Source organism: Bos mutus, chromosome 2 (genome assembly GCF_027580195.1).
Source record: "Bos mutus isolate GX-2022 chromosome 2, NWIPB_WYAK_1.1, whole genome shotgun sequence".
Lineage (NCBI taxonomy): Eukaryota > Metazoa > Chordata > Mammalia > Artiodactyla > Bovidae > Bos > Bos mutus.
In genome coordinates, this window is record NC_091618.1 from 118,236,573 (window position 1) to 118,262,843 (window position 26,271).

The following is a 26,271-nucleotide window of genomic DNA, read 5'->3' on the forward strand; positions in this document are numbered from 1 at the left end:
ACCAATAAATTTTACTGTTCCAGAAAAATAATTAAGAGACATGCAAACCTGCAAAACTGATGTGCAGATAAGTACTCAGATAATCTGAAGCAAAGAAAAGCAATCAGAGTAATCACTTACATCTTGGGCAACACCATGAAATTCAAGAGCTGCTTGTAGCAGATTCTGCCTAAATTCAGCTGACTGGCCTGTCGATAACAAACATCACTAAGTTGTTGCTGGAGTGACTTCAGTTCCACAAGATCTTCCTCATCCCCAGCATTTAAGAGTGCTGCAATTTGCTGATTCAGTTCCACATAAACTGCAAACCATTCCTGTAATAGAGACATTGTAAATTAATGATCAAATCAGCTCCTGAAGAACACACTACATTTTACAGTATCTCCAGATATACTAAGTAACATATATGAGATTTTTTAAAATCAAAATAATTTGAGGATAAAAAGTCCCAGTGTTCAAATCCTTTCACTGAGATCCCTGGAATAACTCCTGCCAACAGCAAAATCTATTTCCTCATGGCTGGCCTCTAAACGTTCCCTTCTCTCTCCTGTTCTCTGTGGAACCCATCACCCTCAGAGAGAGCAGTGAGCCCTGCCACTCTGCTGACCGCTGCTGCTGTGTCCACAGGTGACCGACCACAAGCCCGGAGGGAGATGGCTGCCCCACTCCTATTTCCAAACCATTTCTTCCATCCTTCTCTCAAAAACCACATCTCCTGCGAAGTGCATGTTGTTGGACTCCACCCTGCCAACTCTTCCTGCCGCGTGCCCTCATCTCAGTCAGCAGACTTCTCGGCCTTCCTCTCAGCGTCAGCCTTCTTCCTGACTTTCACCATGCAGACATCCGACCAACACTGCACTCTTAGCTCCTTGACCCCCTCCCTCACTTCCACCTGTCCTGCCCCCAGCTACACCTCAGCTACCTACTCCAGCAGACACAAAATCTGTTATTAATATCCTGTACTACTGTACAGCCCACTCTCTGACCACCGGTTACTGACTGTCCCATTCACATCCTTTAGTATGCTGGCTCCTACAGCCCCATGCGGTTCACCCATCCACTGGCCTCAGCATGTTCTCAGCTCATGAGTCTAGCACTCAAGAGCCTCCTGTCCTCACTTCTACACTGTGTCAGAGGCACAGCCTATGCTCATGCCATACTCTGTTCCTCCATCAGATTCACCTGTCAAAAATGAAGACCAGATGCTGAAAAACCTTTGGATAAAACTCGGCATCCATTCATGAGAAAAAAATTTCCAGAAACTCTACTCAACACTCTATAATGGCCTACGTGGGAAAATAAACTTAAAAAGAGTAGATATATGTATATGTATAACTGATTCAATTTGCTGTACAGCAGAAACTAACACAACATTGCAAATCAAGTACAATAAAAATATTTTAAAAGACCTACTTTTGAAACAAGCGAAAAAGAAAAAACAAAAAACCCTCAACAAATTACTAGCAAGCCTAATCCAATACTTTAAGTGGATTGTACACTGTGATCAAGTGGCATTTATCCCAGGAGTGCAAGGATTTTTCAGTATCCACAAATTAATCAGTACAATTCATCACACCAACAAATTAAAAAATAAAAACCGTATGATCATCTCAATTGATGCAGAAAATTCTTTTGACAAAATTCGATATCCATTTATGTTAAAAAAAAAAAAAAAAAAAACTTCCAGGAAGTAGGCATAGAGGGGACAAACCTCAACATAATAAAGACCACAAAGGAAAAACCCAGAGCTAACATCATATTCAATGGTGAAAAGCTGAAAGCATTTCCTCTAAGATCAAAAGCAAGACAAGGATGCTCATTCTCACTGCTCTTATTCAACAAAGTTTTGGAAGTCCTAGCCATAGCAATCAGAGAAGAAAAAGAAATAAAAGAATCCAAATTGGAAAAGAAGTAGTAAAAGTGTCACGTTTTGTAGATGACATAATACTCTACACAGAATATCCTAAAGACACCACCAGAAAACCACTAGAGCTCATCAACGAATTTGGTAAAGTTGAAAGATATGAAACTGTTAGCAGTGGTCAACTAATTTGCAAACTATTAGCCAAAAGATGTTATTTAAAGGCATGGGACTAGATGAAATTATCCAAACACAAACAGTATTGGTTCAGAAGAAAAGAGCCTTTGGAAAGCTGAACCCTGGGTCACTCCTAAATTCAGAGGGCAAGGAGAGGAAAGAGATCGAGCACAAGAGGCCAAAAAGGAGCTGCGTGTTTCAGGAAAGAAGTAAAAAAGGAGGGAGAAGTGGTCACCTTTATTAAAATTTACTGAGAGGTCCAATAAAATAAGGACTGAAATTCTGATAAGAGTGGGAAGGACATAAATCCTGATCAGAGTGAATTAAAAAAAGAATGGGAATTGGGAAGATAGAGTATAGCCAAAGGGAAGATTTTTAAAATGTTAATTTATATTAATTTATATATTATTTATTATATTACTTTATATTAAAATGCACATATCTTGAGCATATATTTTGTTTTTAATGTAAAATACAATATTTGTACATCGATGGAAATAATCCAGCTGAAAACAGAGTCTTCTCCAACACCACAGTTCAAAAGCATCAATTCTTCGGTGCTCAGCTTTCTTCACAGTCCAACTCTCACATCCATACATGACCACTGGAAAAACCATAGTCCTGACTAGATGGACCTTTGTTTGCAAAGCAATGTCTCTGCGTTTGAATATGCTATCTAGGTTGGACATAACTTTCCTTCCAAGGAGTAAGCGTCTTTTAATTTCATGGCTGCAATCACCATCTGCAGTGATCTTGGAGCCCCAAAAAATAAAGTCTGACACTGTTTCCCCATCTATTTGCCAAGAAGTGATGGGACCAGATGCCATGATCTTAGTTTTATGAATGTTAAGCTTTAAGCCATCATTTTTACTCTCTTCTTTCACTTTCATCAAGAGGCTTTTTAGTTCTTCACTTTCTGCCATAAGGGTGGTGTCATCTGCATATCTGAGGTTATTGATATTCCCCCCGGCAATCTTGATTCCAGCTTGTGCTTCTTCCAGCCCAGCATTTCTCAAGACGTACTCTGTATATAAGCTAAATAAGCAGGGTGACAATATACAGCCTTGATGTGCTCCTTTTCCTATTTGGAACCAGTCTGTTGTTCCATGTCCAGTTCTAACTGTTGCTTCCTGACCTGCATACAGGTTTCTCAAGAGGCAGGTCAGGTGGTCTGGTATTCCCATCTCTTTCAGAATTTCCCACAGTTTATTGTGATCCACACAGTCAAAGGCTTTGGCATAGTCAATAAAGCAGAAACAGATGTTTTCCTGAACTCTCTTGCTTTTTCCATGATCCAGCGGATGTTGGCAATTTGATCTCTGGTTCCTCTGTCTTTTCTAAAGCCATCTTGAACATCTGGAAGTTCATGGTTCACATATTGCTGAAGCCTGGCTTGGAGAATTTTGAGCATTACTTTACTAGCATGTGAGATGAGTGCAACTGTGTGGTAGTTTGAATGTTCTTTGGCGTTGCTCTTCTTTGGGACTGGAATGAAAACTGACCTTTTCCAGTCCTGTGGCCACTGCTGAGTTTTCCAAATTTGCTGGCATATTGAGTGCAGCACTTTCACAGCATCATCTTTCAAGATTTGAAATAGCTCAACTGGAATTCCATCACCTCCACTAGCTTTGTTCGTAGTGATGCTTTCTAAGGCCTACTTGACTTCACACTCCAGGATATCTGGCTCTAGGTGAGTGATCACACCATCGTGATTATCTGGGTCGTGAAGATCTTTTTTGTATAGTTCTTCTGTGTATTCTTGCCACCTCTTCTTAATATCTTCTGCTTCTGTTAGGTCTTATCATTTCTGTCCTTTAAGGAGCCCATCTTTGCATGAAATGTTCCCTTGGTATCTCTGATGTTCTTGAAGAGATCTCTAGTCTTTCCCATTCTGTTGTTTTCCTCTATTTCTTTGCATTGATTGCTGAGGAAGACTTTCTTATCTCTCCTTGCTATTCTTTGGAACTCTGCATTCAGATGCTTATATCTTTCCTTTGCTCCTTTGCTTTTTGCTTCTCTTCTTTTCACAGCTATTTGTAAGGCCTCCCCATCCAGCCATTTTGCTTTTTTGCATTTCTTTTCCATGGGGATGGTCTTGATCCCTGTCTCCTGTATAATGTCATGAACCTCCGTCCATAGTTTATCAGGCACTCTGTCTATCAGATCTAGTCTCTTAAATCTATTTCTCACTTCCACTGTATAATCATAACAGATTTGATTTAGGTCATACCTGAATGGTCTAGTGGTTTTTCCCTACTTTCTTCAATTTAAGTCTGCGTTTGGCAACAAGGAGTTCATGATCTGAGCCACAGTCAACTCCCAGTGTTGTTTTTGCTGACTGTATGGAGCGTCTCCATCTTTGGCTGCAAAGAAGATAATCAATCTGATTTTTGTGTTGACCATCTGGTGATGTCCATGTGTAGAGTCTTCTCTCGTGTTGTTGGAAGAGGGTGTTTGCTATGACCAGTGCATTCTCTTGGCAAAACTCTATTAGCCTTTGCCCTGCTTCATTCTGTATCCCAAGACCAAATTTGCCTGTTACTCCAGGTGTTTCTTGACTTCCTATTTTTGCATTCCAGTCCTCTATAATGAAAAGGACATCCTTTTTTGGATGTTAGTTCTAAAAGGTCTTGTAGGTCTTCATAGAACCATTCAACTTCAGCTTCTTCATTGTTACTGGTTGGGGCATAGACTTGGATTACTGTGATATTTGCCTTGGAAATGAAGAGAGATCATTCTGTCATTTTTGAGATTGCATCCAAGTACTGCATTTCGGATTCTTTTGTTGACCATCATGGCTACTCCATTTCTTCTAAGGGATTCCTGCCCACAGTAGTAGATATAATGGTCATCTGAGTTAAATTCACCCATTCCAGGCCATTTTAGTTCACTGATTCCTAGAATGTCGATGTTCACTCTTGCGATCTCCTCTTTGACCACTTCCAATTTGCCTTGATTCATGGACCTAACATTCCAGGTTCCTATGCAATATTGCTCTTTACAGCATCGGACCTTGCTTCTATCACCAGTCACATCCACAACTGGGTATTGCTTTTGCTTTGGCTCCATCCCTTCATTCTTTCTGGAGTTGTTTCTCCACTGATCTCCAGTAGCATACTGGGCACCTACCAACATGGGGAGTTCTTCTTTCAGTATCCTATCATTTTGCCTTTTCATAGTGTTCATGGGGTTCTCAAGGCAAGAATACTGAAGTGGTTTGCCATTCCCTTATCCAGTGGACCACATTCTGTCATATTAGTAGGATTTTACTACTAATATTAGTAGTTAATTAATATTTACTACTAATAGGATTTAACTACGTATTAGTAGGATTTTAATTTTCCATATATTAGTACTGAAAATCCTTATTGATTTGGGATTGTTTTAGCTTTATTTCTAAATTATGCTTTTATAAAGAATCTAAAATTTAGTGTTTAACAGATTGCTTTAACCCAAAATGGGATATTAAAAGTTTCTCCAACTTCTACCCATATTAAGCAATCAATATACTAGAAATCTGTCAGTTTCAGAAGACCTGAACAATTCCAATATATCCTTTAAAGTGCTGACTTTTATTTACCCAAAGAAAATTTTTAATATTAGAACATCTTAAACATCATAAGCTAATCTTTGCATCTTGCATCAACCAACTAGTTCTCAAGGTGACAATGCAGTGCCACCTATTGGTTAAAACACTGCAATTCAAGTTTTGCTTTTTATAACTAAGGATTTTTTTTTTCTTAGTATTTTCGATCTCTGGTTGGTTGACTCCTCAGATGTATGTGGAACCTGTGAATATGGAAGGGAACCCCACTCCAGTACTCTTGCCTGGAGAATCCCATGGACGGAGGAGCCTGGTGGGCTGCAGTCCATGGGGTTGCTAGGAGTCAGACACGACTGAGTGACTTCACTTTCACTTTTCACTTTCATGCATTAGAGAAGGAAATGGCAACCCACTCCAGTGTTCTTGCCTGGAGAATCCCAGGGACCGGGGAACCTGGTGGGCTGCTATCTATGGGGTCACGCAGAGTCGGACACGACTAAAGCGACTTTGCAGCAGCAGTACAGTATATATCTTGTCTTTGCAATGTTCCTAATTAGTACATGAAAGTGACCTAAAAATAAAATTCTATAATTGAAAAATCTAAATATTTGCAGATGAAACCACCCTTATGGCAGAAAGTGAAGAAGAATTACAGAGCCCCTTGATGAAAGTGAAAGAGGAGAGTGAAAAAGTTGACTTAAAACTCAGAAAACTAAGATCATGGCACTGTCCTATCACTTCATGGCAAATAGATGGGGAAACACTGGAAACAGTGGCTGACTTTATTTTGCGGGGGGGAGGTCCAAAATCACTGCAGATGGTGACTGCAGCCAGTTAAAAGACACTTATTCCTTGGAAGGAAAGTTATAACCAACCTAGACAGCATATTAAAAATCAGAGATGTTACTGTGTCAACAAAGATCCGTCTAGTCAAGGCTATGGTTTTTCCAGTGGTCATTTATGGGTGTGAGAGTTGGACTGTGAAGAACAGATGAGCGGTGAAGAATTGATGCTTTTGAACTGTAGTGTTGGAGAAGACTCTTGAGAGTCCCTTGGACTGCAAGGAGATTCAACCAGTCCATCCTAAAGGAAATCAGTCCTGAATATTCATTGGAAGGACTGATGCTGAAGCTGAAACTCTAATACTTTGGCCACCTGATGGGAAGAACTGACTCATTTGAAAAGACCCTGATGCTGGGAAAGATTGAGGACAGGAGGAGAAGGGGATGACAGAGGAACAGATAGTTGGATGGCATCACTGACTCAGTGGACATTGAGTTTGGGTAAACTCTGGCAGTTGGTGACGGACTGGGAAGCCTGGCGTGCTGCGGTTCCTGGGGTCGCAAACAGTCGGAGACGACTGCGCAACTGAACTGAATGGAACTATTTTATGCATTTCATAGGTTCCAACGTGATTTTTTTCCTTTTATGCTGAAGAAAAAATGTTCAATGATTTGTATTTAACTTACAGCTCCTGTTCCTAATACTTTTAAAATTCAAGACTACAGATGAAGGTTCTATTTATGTACTATGACTCTTTCTTCTGTTATTGTAGTCTTAAAAATTCCACATGAATTGTGTTTCTAAACTGAAAACCGAAACCAAACATCTAATGAATATGTACAGAGTGATCAAGTGCTATCAATGTACTTGATAACCATACTGTACTTTATGACCCTAAATCAAAGTATATAGCAACTTGTCACTCAGCACCACACATGCTATGAATTATCGTTGACAACAGCACTGTAACTTGCAGAGGAAAGAGCGTCTCACACTGTGCTGGCTCTCGATCTCTTCGTGCTTCTGCTGCAGGGCTTGGGAAGCTCGGATGGAGTCTCCAATTCCCCACTGGGCTCTCAGCTGCTCTGATCCAGGCCCTTCAAGCCAATTCACAACCTATGAATGGAAGTTGAGATGAAATTTTAAAATAATCAAAAACCTTTCAAGCTTTCATTCTAATTGGTTTACCCCTCCCAAAGTTCCTCAAGTATTTTTAATTTAAATTCTATTTTATTGAACATTGCATTTTATTGTATATAGTAAATGTTTCTTTTGGAACTATACAGCTATAATGTGACAACTTTCCCAAACTTAAATTTGATAAAATGTACACCAGAGCATCGTAGGCTTTCAGCTACCTGATTATCTGCCAGTTAAAAAAATCTGGGATGCTCCCATAAGATAGGATTAAAAACTAACTTATGATGATAAGAAAATCAGAGAACTACAGGATTTAAAATTGGAAGGGGCATCAAAAATGACATTTGTGAAATTTTTTATCTAATAAGAAAAGTGACTTTCAGAAAGATTAAGTGACTTGTTCAAGGTAATAGAACTCATTATTTAGTAACTAAGAGTCACATGTCTTGACTCATCATCTAGAGTTCTTTCCAAAGCATCGAAAAAACAGAATGAATTAACTGATAAAAAGATAAAATATTTTTCTCACTTTGAAAATTAAAAACAGAATTATACTACTGCAATGCACTCTAGGTGTCTGAAAGACCATCTAAAGTCCCGTTGGCACCAAGTCTACTCAGAAAGATATAGGGAGGGGACTAGTTTGCCAAAAGAGCAGCACTGGGTGTTTCTCTTTTGCTAGGTCCCTGAAGCAGTCCATCAGTTCAGGAGATGAGATCCATATGGGATAGATATGGGAGACACTCTATTAAAAACTCACACCACACAAGTGTCATGCCCATTGTAAAAGTCACTGAGATCAAAGATGTGCAAAGTTATGCCTTCCATCAAGTTATTAACAGATCTTCCAGTCCAGATCCAGAATAATTTTTATTACAAACAATATTGCTGACATAATAACACAGCTGACATTGTAATTTTCATCAAGTTTTCAAGAGAACAGAGCTAGACAGTTAAGATCAAAATCTCATGCAGAAGAAGATCAAATTCACATGCAGAAGAAAAATGGGTTTTGCTTACTCTACCCACAAACACATATACTCTAAAACCAGATAGACACAGTGAAGTAATTCTAACAGAAAAAAATATTACCCAGCTCTACCAAGCTAAATTATTATTTAGAAAGCTAAATTCAAAACAGAAATTCAACAGATACATGGTTATGTCCTAAATCTTAACTCAGCATAGCTCCCCAGAAATGAATGAGTCAAACATGCTTAAGAGACTAAGCAGGCATGCACACACACACGCATGCACACACACACAGCAAAGTAATACTAGAGACTCAGTGAGACAGGCTTATCTAATCACAGACCTATAGTGCATTCCATAGCTGCTACCAGGCTAATATGTATTTATTTTAAAATCTAAGAATTTATGTAGTTTTAATAATTATATAAAAGCACCGCATCATACCTGCCCCCTGAGAAACCTGTATGCAGGTCAAGAAGCAACAGTCAGACCAGACATGGAACAACGGACTGGTTCAAAATTGGGAAAGGAGTACGTCAGGGCTGTATATTGTCATCTTACTTATTTAACTTATATGCAGAGTACATCATGTGAAATGCCAGGCTAGATGAAGCTCAAGTTGAAATCAAGACTGCTGGGAGAAATACCAATAACCTCAGATATGCAGATGACACCATCCTTGTGGCAGAACATGAAGAGGAACTAAAGAGACTCTTGATGAAGGTGAAAGAGGAGAGTGAAAAAGCTGGCTTAAAACTCAACATTCACAAAACAAAGATCATGGCATCTTGTACCATCACTTCATGGTAAACAGATGGAGAAAAATGGAAAACAGTGACAGATTTTATTTTCTTGGGACTCCAAAATCACTGAGGATGGTGACTGAAGCCATGAAATTAAAAGACACTTGCTCCTTGCAAGAAAAGCTGTGACAATTCTAGACAGGGTATTAAAAGGCAGAGACATCACTTTGCCCAATAGGTCCATATAGTTAAAGCTTTTTCCAGTAGTCAGGTACATATGTGAGAGGTGGACGATAAAGAAGGCTGAGTGCTGAAGAGATGCTTTTGAACTGTGGTCCTAGAGAAGACTCCTGAGAGTCCCCTGGACAGCAAGGAGATTCAACCAATCCATCCTAAAGGAAATCAGTCCTGAATATTCATTGGAAGGACTGATGCTGAAGCTCCAATACTCTGGCCACCTAATGTGAAGAGGTGATTCATTGGAAAAGACCCTGATACTGGGAAAGACTAAAGGCAGGAGAAGAAGGTGAGATGGTTGGATGGCATTACCGACTCAATGGACATGAGTTTGAACAAACTCCAGGATCTAGTGAAAGACAGGGAAGCCTGGCGTGCTGCAGTCCATGGGATTGCAAAGAGTCAGACACGACTGAGCGACTGAACAATAACAACAACCCCAACCTGAGGAATAATCATGTGTATTTCCTTTCATTAACTTTTCACATGCATTTCATTTTCATGTGCTACTCCAGATTTAAGTGCTGTAGTTGATTCTCATAGAATACAAGAAATCTCTCTCTTGGGCTCTTCACTTTCATGTGGCTATAGTTGTTATAATTTTCAGTGGCTCTAAACCTCTTTCTTAAGACGGCCAACCTCCTTGTCTGTCTCACCCTCTTGGTCTCTCATTTGTCCAACCAAACCATCCAATCAACCAATACTACTAAGAGCTAAGCAGGTAATGTCCTACATCAAATAACTATTACACCTGTTTTCACAGCACCAGTTCTCTACTGTTGAGCATCTAAGTAATTTAAACATGAGTGTTATACAGCAGTTATGCAACAGAATTTTTCTCCAATCCTCTATTGTTTCCTTAGAAAATGTTTTCATTGACATCCTGGGTCCAATGATCTTGTAATGTTAACGGCTAATATACATTATAAAATTACTCTCTAAAACACTTCTGTATGAAACATTCATGTCATGAAAGCTTTAACTGAAAATAAACATTCACAACATATATATATACTATTGCTTTAATTTGTTTATAATTTTTATTTTCTGAGATTCTTAGTGCAATTTATTGAGAAACACCTACACAGGAGCTCTGGGAGAAATAGTATCTGACAACCAAAATATTTTTTGCCATTTCCAAAAATCTCTTGTAATGGGGTTCTTGCCCTCAGTTACTTCAACCTTAATGGAAGAGATGAGATGGGTAAATAGTCAAGCAAAACAATGTAGCAATGATTACATTTAATTTGAAATCATTTATGTTTATCACACAACTGGGTTAGAGATGGTAACTAAGAAAAAAACTAGTTAGAGCATAAGAATGTTGGTAAATTCCTAGGTGTATGATACTAAGTTGACTAAAATTAGGGGAAAGTTAAGTAGATGTGATTTATTTTTTGATTTTATATTTTTCTAACATAGATTGGTTTGAAAAAAAAAAAAAGAGTAAGACTTACTGTTTGTTAATAACCAGAGGGGAAAAGCAGAACAACATACTAAATAAAAATCTTTTCATGTGGACTGAATACTCATCTTTGTTGGAATCTCTCTCCCAGTGTGGCTCTGTGTAGCATTCAGGATGCAATGTGGCTGGCTGGCATGGCCTACGATGGCATACGATGTCATGGACAATGGGCCCTTGCCTATGCGTCACCATCTCCTCCTTCACCCGAGCCCAGCCTGTGCGTCCAGTGCTCCTCAAGGGTGCTGCTCTCTCACTGGTCTTGCTTTAATATGGGCTGTCCTGCTGCCTGAAATCTTTGAGCCCCTTCTCTTCCTGACCTCTTTCTCATCTTTCAAGATTCATCTCATTCTGATGATTTTGGTCTTACGTTTTCTACTGAACTGTTTATTTTTCTTTTGATCTATTTTTAAAAATGAGTTGTTTTTCATTTCCAAGGGCCTGGATGCTTCTGATTTGTCTGAACTTACACTGTTGATTTCTGGATGTCAAACAAATCCAAATAAAAACACTATTCTTGCGATTACTCTTGTTATTTCTTTTTAATTTTGAAACTTCCTACATAATAAAAATACTTTAAAAAGCATTATTATAAATTACACATTTTAAAGTTATAATGTGGAGCAATATTCTCAAGCCAAAATCCCTCAGAGTCATTTTTTGCTCCTTTTTTTCCTCTTATATCCTGTGTATCTGATACCCTTAGAATCCTGTTGTTTTGACTTTCAAAATAAAACTGCATCTAAGCCTGTTTCAGGCCTTACCGAGATCCCTGTGGCAGCCTCCCAACCAGGCTTTCTGTTTCTGGTTTTGCACTCTACGTAGCTGACTATCGCTTTTAAAATACTTCCATCAAGTTCAAAAGAAAAATCTCTTTAGGTGTGTTTCTAAATATTAGAATAAATAAATTGTGAATGTTTGCTTACTAATAATATGCCATTCTTTCAGGATTTATCTTTTGGTGCCTGTCCCCTTTTTTGTCCTAGTATCTTAAATATTAATATATTCGTAGCTTCCACCTTTTCTACAAGGTTTTAGTACTAGAGAGCAAAAACTCAAAAACAAAAAAAGTTTAAGTATTATTTTTGACTCACTGGAATAATCTTGCGGCCATGATTTTCTTTGTTAAATTCATGCTTTCAGAGTCCTAAATTCATCTACAAACCCCTAGCAGCAGAAGCTCTTTATAATACAATGTTCCTCAACATCTCCACTTTCTCTGCTTTACTCTTTTGTATGAGCTGGTTTTGAAGGGGCAGGGTACTAGGCTCCTGTTTGTGTCCACCAGCCTGTGCAAAGTATCCCTCTTTCATGAGAGACAGATAAGCAGTTCAGTCTGGAGAAAGCACTGAACATGACTCTGAAATCTGAATTCTGGCTCTGCCCCAGGAAGTGAAAGACTCTGGTCCATCACATCTAAGACGTGTCAATGCTACCTACTGTACAGGACTGTTGTCACGATTACAGTCATTATACATAAGATACTTGAGCACAGAGGATGGTATGAACAGTGTTAGTCTCTTCGCTTTTCTCACTTGTTCTGAAGGAAAAAGTTCCTTCTGTTAATCATTCTTTATAAACTTTGTCTCACATCTACATTTTTACAATAAAATCCATGTATTTCTTAAGCAAATCCCTGAATTGTTTTATTCTATGCTTTTAAAAAACGGAAAGAAGAAGAGAAAGTTTTGGGCTTCCTTGGTGGTTCAGTGGTTAAAAAGCTGCCTTGCAATGCAAGGGACACCAGTGCGATCCCTGGTCCAGGAAGAAGCCTGAGCACAACTACTAACTCCACACTCTAGAGCCGGTGAACCTGGACTACTGAGCTCGCGTGCTGCGACTGCTGAGGCATATGCACCCAGACCTTGTCTGCAACAAGAGGAGCCCCTGCAATGAGCAGCGCGCACACGACAAGGAGTAGCTGTCGCTCCCTGCAGCTAGAGGAAGACCGAGTGCGGCAATGAAGACTCCATAACATCCTCCCCCTAAATAAATAAATCTAAAAAAAAAAAAGAGAGAGAGTAAGTTTTAAGTAAGAGCATTTAAGTAAGTTTTAAGTAAGTGCATGTAAACACTTTGAAACAGGTTTCCATTCGCTTGGGGGGACTCATCTGCTTCTCATTTATTATGATGTATTATGAATATAAAAGCTATATAATAGCATTTAAGTATTTTAAACAAGTGGTAAATTATTTCACTGAAAATACCTAAATTCTAAAAAATAAGGATGGAATGAAAATAACTCAAAAATTTTAACTGTTAAAATGTACATTATTTTTAAAAACCTAAGACAATATTAAACATTTAAACTTAAAGACTCTAGAAAACATGTAAACTCTAGAAACAAAAGAAGCAGGTTAATATAAATGATGATAACTTGGGAAAAACAACTCATCAGCAGAGAACTTTCAAAGGGCCATAAATTTAAAAATAAACTTTAAGTAGAGCAAAGACATCTCTTTGGCATGCACACACACACAAACTCAGTTACACAGTCACATGTATATATAGTTTTAATGTATGCTCAAAGTAATTTCCCTTAGAATGCACCATAAGTAACAGGCACACCATAAATGTATGACTATTTCTAATAAAAATGATGCAAACTGAGGTTGATGCCCCAGTAAACAAGTGTATTTAAATCCATTAATGATGGCGGTTTGCCAAAATGGGTTTGTAAAACTTCATTTCAATCAGGACCTATTGCTCAGTTGATATGAATATTAAAGCAAGCACAGTTTCATGTACAATCCTTATCAATGTAACCTCTCAAATGGTTATGTTTATACGCAAAGTATAACCTTGGAGATGTGCTCTTAAAATCCACCATGATAAGTGTCTGAAGAGGCCAAAAATGCATGTGACTATTTAACATTTATTCCCAGCCAGGCTGACTTCCAAAAACCACATGAGAGAATTTCTAGATGTATGTGAGGTTAAAACAGGCAGAAGAGCATATCAAGCAAATGTGAAGCATCTGGCCAGAAGAAAGAATACAGAGAACTGGGATCACAGCCTCCAGTGGCATACTTATGCAACTGAGAGTGCAGCCTATTTGCATCTATGGTCCCTTTCTACAAAGGAAGAAAATCACACGGATGATTCTAGAAACATTTGCAATGCTAGTCAAAATTACTGCCGTAATCAATAATCAGAATAACGATAGCTTATTTCAGTGATATGGTATCACCTCCTATCCAGAAGCATGTGAAATCTCATTTTAAAATGTAGTGGCAGCAACACAGAATACTTCTGCATTCCATATGAAGTCTAATGCTACCAATCTGAACTGTGGAGAATAAGTGACAGATAACTGCAATGGCTACTACTTATCATACAGTTCATCTACTATAGCTTTGGTTTCTTTTTCATTATGTTCTGTTTTCAGTGATAAGTCACTAAAAAAAGAAATCTGGAAAATGTCAACTGTCATTAATTCTACATAAGCAGAGGTAGTCACCTTTATGATTATTTTTACATAAACAAGAAATTTCATTTCCCCCAAATTTGCAAGGTTGAAGATGGTAGTTTATACTGCGTGTGCTGACATGATATGTTACTAAATAGCTAAACTTAAGTAATCATTTTGGCAAGAAAAATAGATCTTTCCCTAAAATGTTACCTGTGAAAAACAAAATGTAGAAAACATCACATGATGAATATTAATTTTCTAATTTACCTGTAATGCTCATAAAAAAAACGGAATTGAAATGAGGTTGTTTTTAACAACAATCTCATTGCCATCATCACCATCATTTTAAGAATCCTCATCTCTTTTCTCTAGTTTCTTTACTCTTTATCCATTTGAGCTGGTCCATCATTTCAAAAATGCACTAACACCTTTGCCTCTGATCCCACAGAGCAAAGCACAATGCTGGAGGAATCCCATCATCCACATTCTCTGGTGCCTGCATGTTAACAGCCAGCCACGTATTCACAGGAACAGGCCAGAAAGTTTCCACCATAAAGTTAAGGCCAACACTACCTAAAAACACATCTATACTTCCATGGTAATTTCACTCTTACAATCTCCACCAAAAAAAAAAAAAAATTCTCAATCATTTCCACTCCATTTAAACCTCTAATCATCTTTAACCACTGTCCTTTCCAACCCTGCCCTGCCTCCAAACCTCTACCACAAAGCAGATCACATTTGTCTCTTACCTTAAAAAACACACTTCATCACTCAGGAACTCAGTCATCTTCTTAATGCCTGACATACACAGAGGCAACTCTGAATTCATCCCACCCACTTCCCTCCTGTTACAATGGAGTTCTCTCTCTTCCATTCTAAAGCTAATCCCTTCAGTTCTGCTTTGGAGTCCATTCACTTCCACCTTGTCACAAATTTGATAGTATTAATTATTCTTTCTCTCTTTCATATTCAACTCCTCCCTCCAAACAGAAACTCTCCTCCTCCAAACTAAGCCTCTTAGTTTTCTGTATTACAAAAACAGACAAACGAACTGCACTTGATTCCCGCTGGAGGCTGAACTGTGCCCTCAAGCCACCCCCCCCCCAATACGGTGACGTCCTAAGCCCCAGTACTTCAGGATGTAACGAGTATTTATTTGAAGACAGGGTTCTTTAAAGAGGCAGTTAAATTAAAATAAGGTTATTAAAGTGGGCCCTAATCTGACTGGTGTTCTTAAAAGGCAACAAAGTTCAAACAGAGGCAGGTATAGAAGGAAGATGATGAGAGGAAACGGAGAAGAAGGCTACAGCATGCCAAGGAGAGGGGCCTGGCACAGATCATTCCCTCACGGTCCTCAGGTAGAATCAACACTACTAACTCCCTGATCTTGGGCTGTTAGCCTCTAGAACAAAGAGAAAACAAATTTCTCAAGTCCGCTAGTCTGTAGTATTTCAATACAGCACACCTAGCTAATTAACACACTCCCGCTTCTAGTCATTGCTCTATTTCTCATCTTTCCTCCAGAGAAAACATTCTCCATGAGTTCTCTACACTCGGCGTCTACCACATTCCACTCTCATACCTGAGTTCACTCCAATGTGCTCCTGGCCCTGCCACTGCCAGCGCTGCCATCACCAACAACCTGGATCTTACGGATTCTTAGTGGATGCGTTAAGTCTTCCTCTTATTCCGGCCTTTCAGCAGCATTTGAGAGGGATCCCAACTCCTTCCCTGACATATTTTCTTCTTTGGGCTTTCACGATACACAGCTCTTTATAATTTTCTTCTTCATCTGTGACCAATCCTTCACTGCCTTCTCTTCAGGAATATGCTCCTCTATCTTGTCATTAAATGCTGGAGTTTCTCAAAGCTCAGTTAAAAAGCCCTCCTCTCATCTACTCAGCTCTTTTCCGGGACAACTCTCACCCCATGAATGTTTTAATTACTATTCATACACAGATAACACACAAGCCGAGATTTCTCATTTCTGGACCTGTTTGGGACCAGTCGTGTCCGACTCTGTGCAACCCCATAGACGGCAGCCCACTAGGCTCCCCCATCCCTGGCATTGTCCAGGCAAGAACACTAAACATGTCTAAAATCAAACTCATGATTTTCCACACCTTTTCCCTCTGCACACAAACCCAAGCCCTGTCCAATGTTCCCTAACTAGAGGACACCACCATCCATTAAGTCCTGCAAGTCAGAAATGCTTCATCTCTGATACTGTCTTCTTTCTCAACCTTCCTCCCTTCACTGTCCTTGGGACTTGGCATGGTTGCAGTTTTACAATTATTTCTGTAATTATGTAACCATGTACCAAAAAGTGGGACCCTGTCTGTTTTTACTCACCATTACATTCCACCGGGCACAATGTCACACTACTGTATAATAGGTACTCATTTTCTTTTAATGGATGAGAAAATGCTATTATTAATAAAAACTCATCATGTGCCAAGCACTAAATACTTATTAAATCTTCTTAATCTCTGTTAACAGCCCTATTAAGTAGGTATTATTATTACTGTTGCTGTTCTCCTCAGTTTACTGAGGAGGAAGCTAGGGCGCTGAGAGTACACATCCTTCCCAAGATCACACAACTTGGATGTGGTAGAAGAAGGCAGACCCAGGTGACCAGGGCACTTTATACCGCTATGCTATTTCATCTTTATGGTTTTCAAAGCTACTCTCAAGCTACTTCGCTAAACTTTATCTGAGTTTAATAAAAGGTATCTTTAATTTATGAATATATCACATAGAAAAAGTTATATATAATTAACACACACTTCCCTGGTGGCTCAGAGGTTAAAGCGTCTGCCTGGAAAGCAGGAGACCTGGGTTCGATCCCTCGGTCGGGAAGATCCCCTGGAGAAGGAAAAGGCAACCCACTCCAGTACTCTTGCCTGGAGAATCTCATGGAGGGAGGAGCCTGGTAGACTACAGTCCATGGGGTCGCAAAGAGTCAGACATGACTGAGCAACTTCACTTTCTTTCAGAAATCTTCAGTTTGTATGTCATTATCATGAGATAAAGCCAAAATCATTTTGCCTGGAATTCAAGATCGTCCATGATCCAATTCTGTCCTTCCTTTCAAGCCTTCTTCCCTGTGATTCCCTAATGCTCTAGTCAGGGGTCAGCAAACTAGTGCCTGCAGGACAATTCTAGCCTGCCACTTCTTTTTACTTTTTAATAATCTAATCTTACTTTTTATTTATTTTTTATTTTGGCCACATCCATGATATGTAGGATCTTAGTTCCTTGCATTTTGGCCACACCCATGACATGCAGGATCTTAGTTCCTTGACCAGGGATCAAACCGGTGCCCTGGGCACTAGAAGCACAGAGTCTTAACCACTGGACTGTCAAGCAAGTCCCCACTTGTTCTTATAAATAAAGTTTTTCTAGAGCACAGCCAAACACATTTGTTTACATAATGAATATGCATTACAACAGCAGTTAAACAGCCACAGCTGCAAGAAAACTATATGAACCAAACAGCCTAAACATTTACTATTTGGCCCTTCACAGAACAAGTTTTCCAACAGCTGAACGAGAATTCTAGACTAGAATCTAGTTCACTGGGAATAAATGAAATAGCTACCACTAGCTGAGTGCTGGGTTCTTTCAACAAAACTTTCAAAAGAGGTCCTGTTATCCCCGTTTTATATGTGAAAGAAAGAAGGAAGAGAAAGAGAGAGAGGAAGGGGAAAAAGAAAGAAGGAAGTGAAACAGGTTCAGGTCGTAAAAAGGTGACCAGGCTCTCACAGCAAATACATGGAGGAACGGGGATTCAACTCATGCTCACGGACCATGCTTCATGATTACGGGCTGAACAGGTCCTAGGACCTACGGCTGGCTTTTTCTTCAGCAGATCCTGGGATTTAATGCTGTTATTATTTACTAATGCGATCCTTTCTCCTCCACAGGATGTCAATGCTCCTTTAAAACTTAAAGTAGAGGTTACCCATTCTTGGGGATAAACTCACGCACTGCCTTTTTCCACTAAGTCTTACCAGATCTCCTACTACCAGAGGAATGATCCACCCTATGAATGCACTGCAGTCATTTCCTCAGGACACCTAACTCTCTCGCCCCTCTTAAACTTAGTATAGCAAAACCCAAATTTATATCCTTCAGAAAAAACACAAGGTGTTTTATATAATAAATACTTAACAAATACTTATCTAATGAATGAATCCATATTAAAAACACTGGGACACTTCTAATCTGGATTGTCAAAGTGGAAAATTTAAGATTTACTTCTTAATAATTCAGCAAATGAAAATCCAAAATGTAGCCTAAATACAGAAATATCTTCCTAAGTACTGATTTTTAGTGTTTTTAGCCTACTTATAAAAATCAATTTGAAAAAGAAATAAAACTTTCTAAGTATTAAATATAGTTCATGCTATCAGTACCATACAGTAACGAAATAATATTACAGTTAATACATCACACATCACCATTTCAGTAGGACAGAAAACCTCTTCATAACGCCCAAATTAACAACAAAAAAAAACAATGTTATTAGAAATTTAAAGTAAATTCACGGCGAACAATAAAATGTTATTTATTACAAGACTACAAAGACCACAACAGATGTTCTGAATACCTAGTTATTTTTGAAGCTCATTCTGATACAGTAACCTGAGTGCTCAACATCATCACTGTAGAAATAATATGATTTAAATGTCAATACTAATTGACCAAAGGGTCAATACTGAAATCAAATTGATTATATGCTTTTCAGCCAAAGATGGACAAGTTCTATACAGTCAGCAAAATCAAGACCAGGAGCTGACGGTGGCACAGATCATGAACTCATTGCCAAATTCAGACTTAAATTGAAGAAAGTAGGGAAAACCACTAGACCATTCAGGTATGACCTAAACCAAATCCCTTATGATTATACAGTGGAAGTGGGAAATAGATTCAAGGGATTAGATCTGACAGAGTGCCAGATGAACTATGGACAGAGGTTCATGACATTGTACAGGAGGCAGGGATCAAGACCATCCCCATGGAAAAGAAATGCAAAAAAGCAAAATGGCTGTCTGGGGAGGCCTTACAAATAGCTGTGAAGAGAAGAGAAGTGAAAGGCAAAGGAGAAAAGGAAAGATATAAGCATCTGAATGCAGAGTTCCAAAGAATAGCAAGGAGAGATAAGAAAGCCTTCCTCAGCAGTCAATGCAAAAAATAGAGGAAAACAATAGAATGGGAAAGTCTAGAGATCTCTTCAAGAAAATTAGATACAAAGGGAACATTTCATGCAAAGATGGGCTCAATAAAGGACAGAAATGGTATGGACCTAACAGAAGCAGAAGATATTCAGAAGAGGTGGCAAGAATACACAGAACTATACAAAAAAGATCTTCATGACCCAGATAATCACAATGGTGTGATCACCAACCCAGAGCCAGACATCCTGGAATGTGAAGTCAAGTGGGCCTTAGGAAGCATCACTATGAACAAAGGTAGCAGAGGTGATGGAGTTCCAGTTGAGCTAATTCAAATTCTAAAAGATGATGCTGTGAAAGTGCTGCATCCAATATGCCAGCAAATTTGGAGAACTCAGCAATGGCCACAGGACTGGAAAAGGTCAGTTTTCATTCCAATCCCAAAAAAAGGCAACGCTAAAGAATGCTCAAACTACTGGACAATTGCAGTCATCTCAAACGCTAGCAAAGTAATGCTCAAAATTCTCCAAGCCAGTCTTCAATAGTATGGAACCATGAACTTCCAGAGGTTCAAGCTGGATTTGAAAAGGAAGAGGAACCAGAGATCAAATTGCCAACATTGTTGGATCATCGAAAAAGCAAGAGAATTCTAGAAAAACATCTACTTCTGCTTTATTGACTATGCCAAAGCCTTTGACTGTGTGGATCACAAAACACTATGGAAAATTCTTAAAGAGATGGAAATACCACACCATCTGAAATGCCTCTTGAGAAATGTGTATGCAGGTCAGGAAGGAACAGTTAGAACTGGACATGGAACAACAGACTAGTTTCAAATAGGGAAAGGAGTGTGTCAAGGCTGTATATTGTCACCTTGCTTATTTAATTTCTATGCAGAGTACATCATGAGAAATGCTGGGCTGGAAGAAGCACAAGCTAGAATCAAGATTGCTGGGAGAAATATCAATAACCTCAGATAGGCAGAGGAACTCACCCTTATGGCAGAAAGTGAAGAAGAACTAAAGAGCCTCTTGATGAAAGTGAAAGAGGAGAGTGAAAAAGTTGGCTTAAAGCTCAACATTCAGAAAACTAAGATCATGGCATCTGGTCCCATCACTTCATGGGAAATAGATGGGGAAACAGTGGAAACGGTGACAGCCTTATTTTTTTTGGACTTTATTTTTTTAGTTTTTGGACTCCCAAATCACTGCAGATGGTGACTGAAGCTATGAAATTAAAAGACGCTTGCTCCTTGGAAGAAAAGCTATGACCAATCGAGACAGCATATTAAAGAGCAGAGACATTACTTTGCCAACAAAGGTCCGTCTAGTCAAAGCTATGGTTTTTCCAGTAGTCATGTATGGATGTGAGAGTTGGACTGTAAAGAAAGTTGAGTGCCGAAGAACTGATGCTTTTGAAATGTGGTGTTGGAGAAGACTCTTGAGAGTCCCTTGGACTGCAAGGAGATCCAACCAGTCCATTCTAAAGGAGATCAGCCCTGGGATTTTTTTGGAAGGAATGATGCTGAAGCTGAAACTCCAGTACTTTAGCCACCTCATGTGAAGAGTTGACTCATTGGAAAAGACCTTGATGCTGGGAGGGATTGGGGGCAGGAGGAGAAGGGGACGACAGAGGATGAGATGGCTGGACGGCATCACTGACTCGATGGACGTGAGTCCGAGTGAACTCCGGGAGTTGGTGATGGACAGGGAGGCCTGGCGTGCTGCAATTCATGGGGTCACAGAGTCGGACATGACTGAGCGACTGAACTGAATTGTAAAAACAGTTTGAATGTCTGGTTTGACATATAAAGCTCTCTATATAGTGTAAATAAGGCTTAGTATAAAATCAGGTACAGAGTAGGAATTACAAAAGAAAACAATTTAGATTTTTTAAAAAATTTAATATATTCAAAACAGACACCTACCTGCATCACCTTCTGCTGAATCTCTTCTAACTGTGTACGCTTACTTCGTTGCCTACAAACTTCCTGGTAGCGGGTATATTGCTCTCGCAGTGAATCTAATAATTTCATAACCTGTGGCTGTGCAAGCAGTTCATCATCCATAGGAGACCATGAGACCCCTCCATCTGAGCCATTAAATCGACGCTGCTGTAATTCGGATAACAATTCATGCCCTTTACAAATGAAAGATACTTACAATTAATATCCATAAAGAAATACAAATCTTATTTCTCAATCTTCTCAATTTTAGTCGCTTGTTTTTAGAATATACCTATGTTTACCTAACAGGTCTTAAGTACTAAAAAGCAATTTTTCAATTTATATAGAAATAAACAGGAAAACTGCATGTATATATACACATATGGATATACACAATGTAGTTTATCTATACACTATGTTCTGTATCATAACTGTATCATATACAGACAGTCCTTGACTTAGTGATGGTCTGACTTACAATTTTCTGACTTTACAATGTTGCATTCAGTTGAACCCATATTTCAAATTTTGAATTTTTTCTTTTTCTGGGCTAGCAACACGCAGTATGATACTTCTGTGATGCTGGGCAGTGGCAGTGAGCCACAGCTTGCAGTCAGCTACACCATCACGAGGGTAAACACCCGATACACTGACAACCATTCTGTACTCGCACAACTCTTCTGTTTCTCACTTTCAGTACACTGTTCAATAAATTACATAAGATATTAAACACTGTATTGTTTTTTTCAATGCCATTCTCCCAAATCTTCCCACCCTCTCCCTCTCCCACAGAGTCCATAAGACTGTTCTATACATCAGTGTCTCTTTTGCTGTCTCATATACAGGGTTAGTGTTACCATCTTTCTAAATTCCATATATATGCGTTAATATACTGTATTGGTGTTTTTCCTTCTGGCTTACTTCACTCTGTATAATAGGCTCCAGTTTCATCCACCTCATTAGAACTGATTCAAATGTGTTCTTTTTAATGGCTGAGTAATACTTCATTGTGTATATGTACCACAGCTTTCTTATCCATTCATCTGCTGATGGACATCTAGGTTGCTTCCATGTCCTGGCTATTATAAACAGTGCTGCGATGAACATTGGGGTACACATGTCTCTTTCCCTTCTGGTTTCCTCAGTGTGTATGCCCAGCAGTGGGATTGCTGGATCATAAGGCAGTTCTATTTCCAGTTTTTTAAGGAATCTCCACACTGTTCTCCATAGTGGCTGTACTAGTTTGCATTCCCACCAACAGTGTAAGAGGGTTCCCTTTTCTCCACACCCTCTCCAGCATTTATTGCTTGTAGACTTTTGGATCGCAGCCATTCTGACTGGTGTGAAATGGTACCTAAACATATGTACTTTTATTTTTTGGTGGTGAAATGGACTGATGATTTTCCCTTTCTTCGCTGGACTGTTGTGCCAACTGCCAGGCTGCCTCCTGCCTTGATGGCCCTGAAGTGGCTGCCTTCTTTCCATCAACTCCCTAACTGCTTCCAGTGAAGCTTAATTGTCCCTCTTCCCCCCTCCAGACCCCTCCAATCACTCCCGAGAAGCCTGACTCAGTTAAACACTGTATTATAAAATGGGCTTTGCTTTAGATGATTCCATCCAACTGTAGGGTAATGTAAGTGTTCTGAACATGTTTAAGGTAGGCCAGACTAAGCTATGACGCTTGGTACTTTAGGTGTATTAAATGCATTTCGACATGATATTTTCAACTTATGATGGGTTTATCAGGATGCAACCACGCTGCAACTCGGGGAAGACCAGTGTCATAAATACATACATACCATATACGTCATACTATATAGTAAATATATAGTATACATATAGCATATATATTTTCTAGATCTAACAATCTTTCTATCACATTCTTGTTATTATTGGATTCACTGCTCAGGATACTGTGCCATCCAACATTCTTTCCCTTCAGAGCACAATTACAATCTGGGACTTCGTGTCTGATGGTACCAATTAGCATGTTTGTCTGATGGTACTAAACAATACTAAGTAATATGTTGTAGGATTTCAGTATTAATTCATACCCTTAATCATAGCACCTTAGAGAAATGTTGGTGTGTAACAAATGAATGATTAAAGGGACTAAGTCTTCACTACTGGTACAAAATAATATTCAAATAATCTCTACATAAATCTCTACAACATATTAACTGTGAATCATGAGGGGCTATATTAGTGTAAAAATTAAATTCAAAGTTCTTTGATTATAGCAACCTCATGAAGAAAAACAACTCATGCAAAAGAAATTAAAATTATAGAATGTGCAACATCTAAAGCTATACATATAATATTAACAATTTTAAAAGTGAATAAACTATAAATTGTTTTTCTAGGATAACTATAATTATTACTAAGAAGCCCAAAATATAGACATTTAAATTCTTTTTCCTCTTCAATTTTATTAAAGAAAGTGTCCTAAATTTAAATGGCTTTAAATAATATAAACATTTTTTCTTATGATTTAGAGGTTTTTACCAATTTCTGAAAAATATCCAAGATTGTTTTAAATGTCTCCATTTTATATTTTCTATCTTTGCTTTATGAGCCAATAACAAACAAAAAGGATTCAGTGACATATAAAGATAATTCTAAAATACAAGTGTAACAGGTGTCTTAATTCAATGGCTTAAGCAACTTTTAAAATATTAAATATAAACATATTAGGTATTTTTAATCTAAAGCAATATTTTTACTGACAGTCTATTTTACCGTCTAAACATGTAGTTACTCAGATTACAATTATTTCTTTGTTCTTTCAGGAAGTAAGACCCAAATCATAATAAAAAAACTTAGGAAAACGGAATCTATACAATAAAGATATTCAGAATTTATTTCTTTACTCTTTATCACACTTTATAATTGGAAAAACACCTGTTTTAAAGACTTACGCAAAGTCTTTCTATATATATACACACACATTCTTTACATATATATATGCATTAAAGTCATCAAGTTCAGAATACATATTATTTTTCCCATTTTGATGACTGCTACCTTTAATGTTCTCCTTGTGGATATCAATTCCATTACAGAAGCAGCACTATATAATGGTTTCAAAGACCACAGGTGGAAACCAAACTGCCTTGGTTGGAGTACCAAATTTAGCATTGTCAATTGTGCAATCTGCGTAAGTCACTAATCCTATTGCCTCAGTTTCCCCACCTTAACGCTGGGATGACAAGAGTGGTGAAGGATAAGTGAGTTAGCGCACTTCAAGTGCTTAAAACATTACCTGCTAGAGGACTAGAAGTATGCCCTATTACTAGAAAAATACGTTATAAATACAATTAAGGTATTTTCATTGGAAACAATTCCAACGCATTCCAGACTTCGTGGAACTCCTATTTGGGCTGGATACACAAATCACGCAGCTATGTGCAAGTGCACACGCACCGCGTGCAAGGCCACTGTGGTGCTGCATGCTTCTACAGACGAATGGCCAGCACGACAAGCGGCTTTGGATTTATACCTTGTTGTTAGTGTTATGCTGATAGAACTTAGTAATCATCTCATCTTGAGCAAGTTTTTTAATATCTATAAGCCCTGGCTTCCTCAAATACAAATACAGAAAATAATACTTATTTTTTCTAGGAGTTGTTACGGGAATGAAATATGAAAATGTATAAAAATACAATGTTAGTAACATAATCCATATTCAATAATCCTCATAGCAACCCAATGAAACAGTAGTTTTTATCTTCAAGTCACAGATAAATAAATTCAAATATTTCAAGATAACTGATAATTATTAATAATTTTTAATATTATAGAGTATATTAATATACTGTTAGGTTAAATCAGGGGCAGGGGAGCCTGGTGGGCTGCCATCTATGGGGTCGCACAGAGTCGGACACGACTGAAGTGACTTAGTAGTAGTAGTAGGTTAAACCAAAGAGTAGTTTGAAAAATTTCTTGAGTTTCTACAACATAATACATACTCAATTCATGTTTATCTTACTGATTAATATACGGCTGATTTAATAGATTATGATTATCAATAATGAATACATTGTCTCATCTTACCTGTCTGAAGAACAGTTTCAGGATCAACTGATGGAAGAAAGTTTAAATCCACAGACCTGGCAAGCACCAAAAGAGTAGTTTTTTAAAACTACATGTATTTCTATTTATTAATATATAACTTAAGGAAATCCTTTATATATACTTACCAAAACAGGGACATATAAGTATGAAAATCTGAAGTATATTGGCCTACCAGGCTAATTTCTCTTAACTATCAGGAAGTCCATTAGAGATAATTAAACACTAGCAAGCAAAGAAACATCTATGTGATAAATCATAAAATACAATACTTGGAAACTACAATTTATTGCTATTAACTACAGTATTATTTCAAGTATATCAGAGGAATCCATTTTGTTATTTTCTACTGGATACGTGCTTTAAACTGAAATTTGTCACTATACAGTAACCCAAGAACATTAACATTAAAAACATGCACGCAGCCATCCTCCAATCAGAAGTTTCTTAGCTACAGCAATCCCTGAGAGCTGCAAATAGCCTCTGATAATCGTATGTGTGTCCCCTAGCACACGTGCTCTCTTCCCTGTACTAATCACATTTCATTTGCAGTTGAACTATGGCCTTCATTTTTTTAAACATATACGGTCAGTGGAGATGATAAAGGAGAGATGCACGGCAAGTCAAAGCCGGGGCCTAGCTTCTGTAACAGGTCCAGCTCTAGACCTTGCACTTCTGTCAGCTGATCTAGGGCTTTCCCTCTTGTATAGACCAGGTGCTTCCTAAGGACTGAAATAAGTGATG

General features: G+C 38.4%; 1 protein-coding gene across 1 annotated transcript in view; it reads right to left on the minus strand.

Moving 5' to 3' along the window:
- Positions 1-26,271, minus strand: part of SESTD1 (SEC14 and spectrin domain containing 1) — a 151,137-nt gene that overhangs the window by 22,111 nt on the left and 102,755 nt on the right. The window contains 5 exon segments of the mRNA XM_070359114.1: positions 121-179; positions 182-314; positions 7,359-7,481; positions 21,439-21,650; positions 25,510-25,565. Coding sequence (XP_070215215.1) covers positions 121-179; positions 182-314; positions 7,359-7,481; positions 21,439-21,650; positions 25,510-25,565 — 583 coding nt within the window.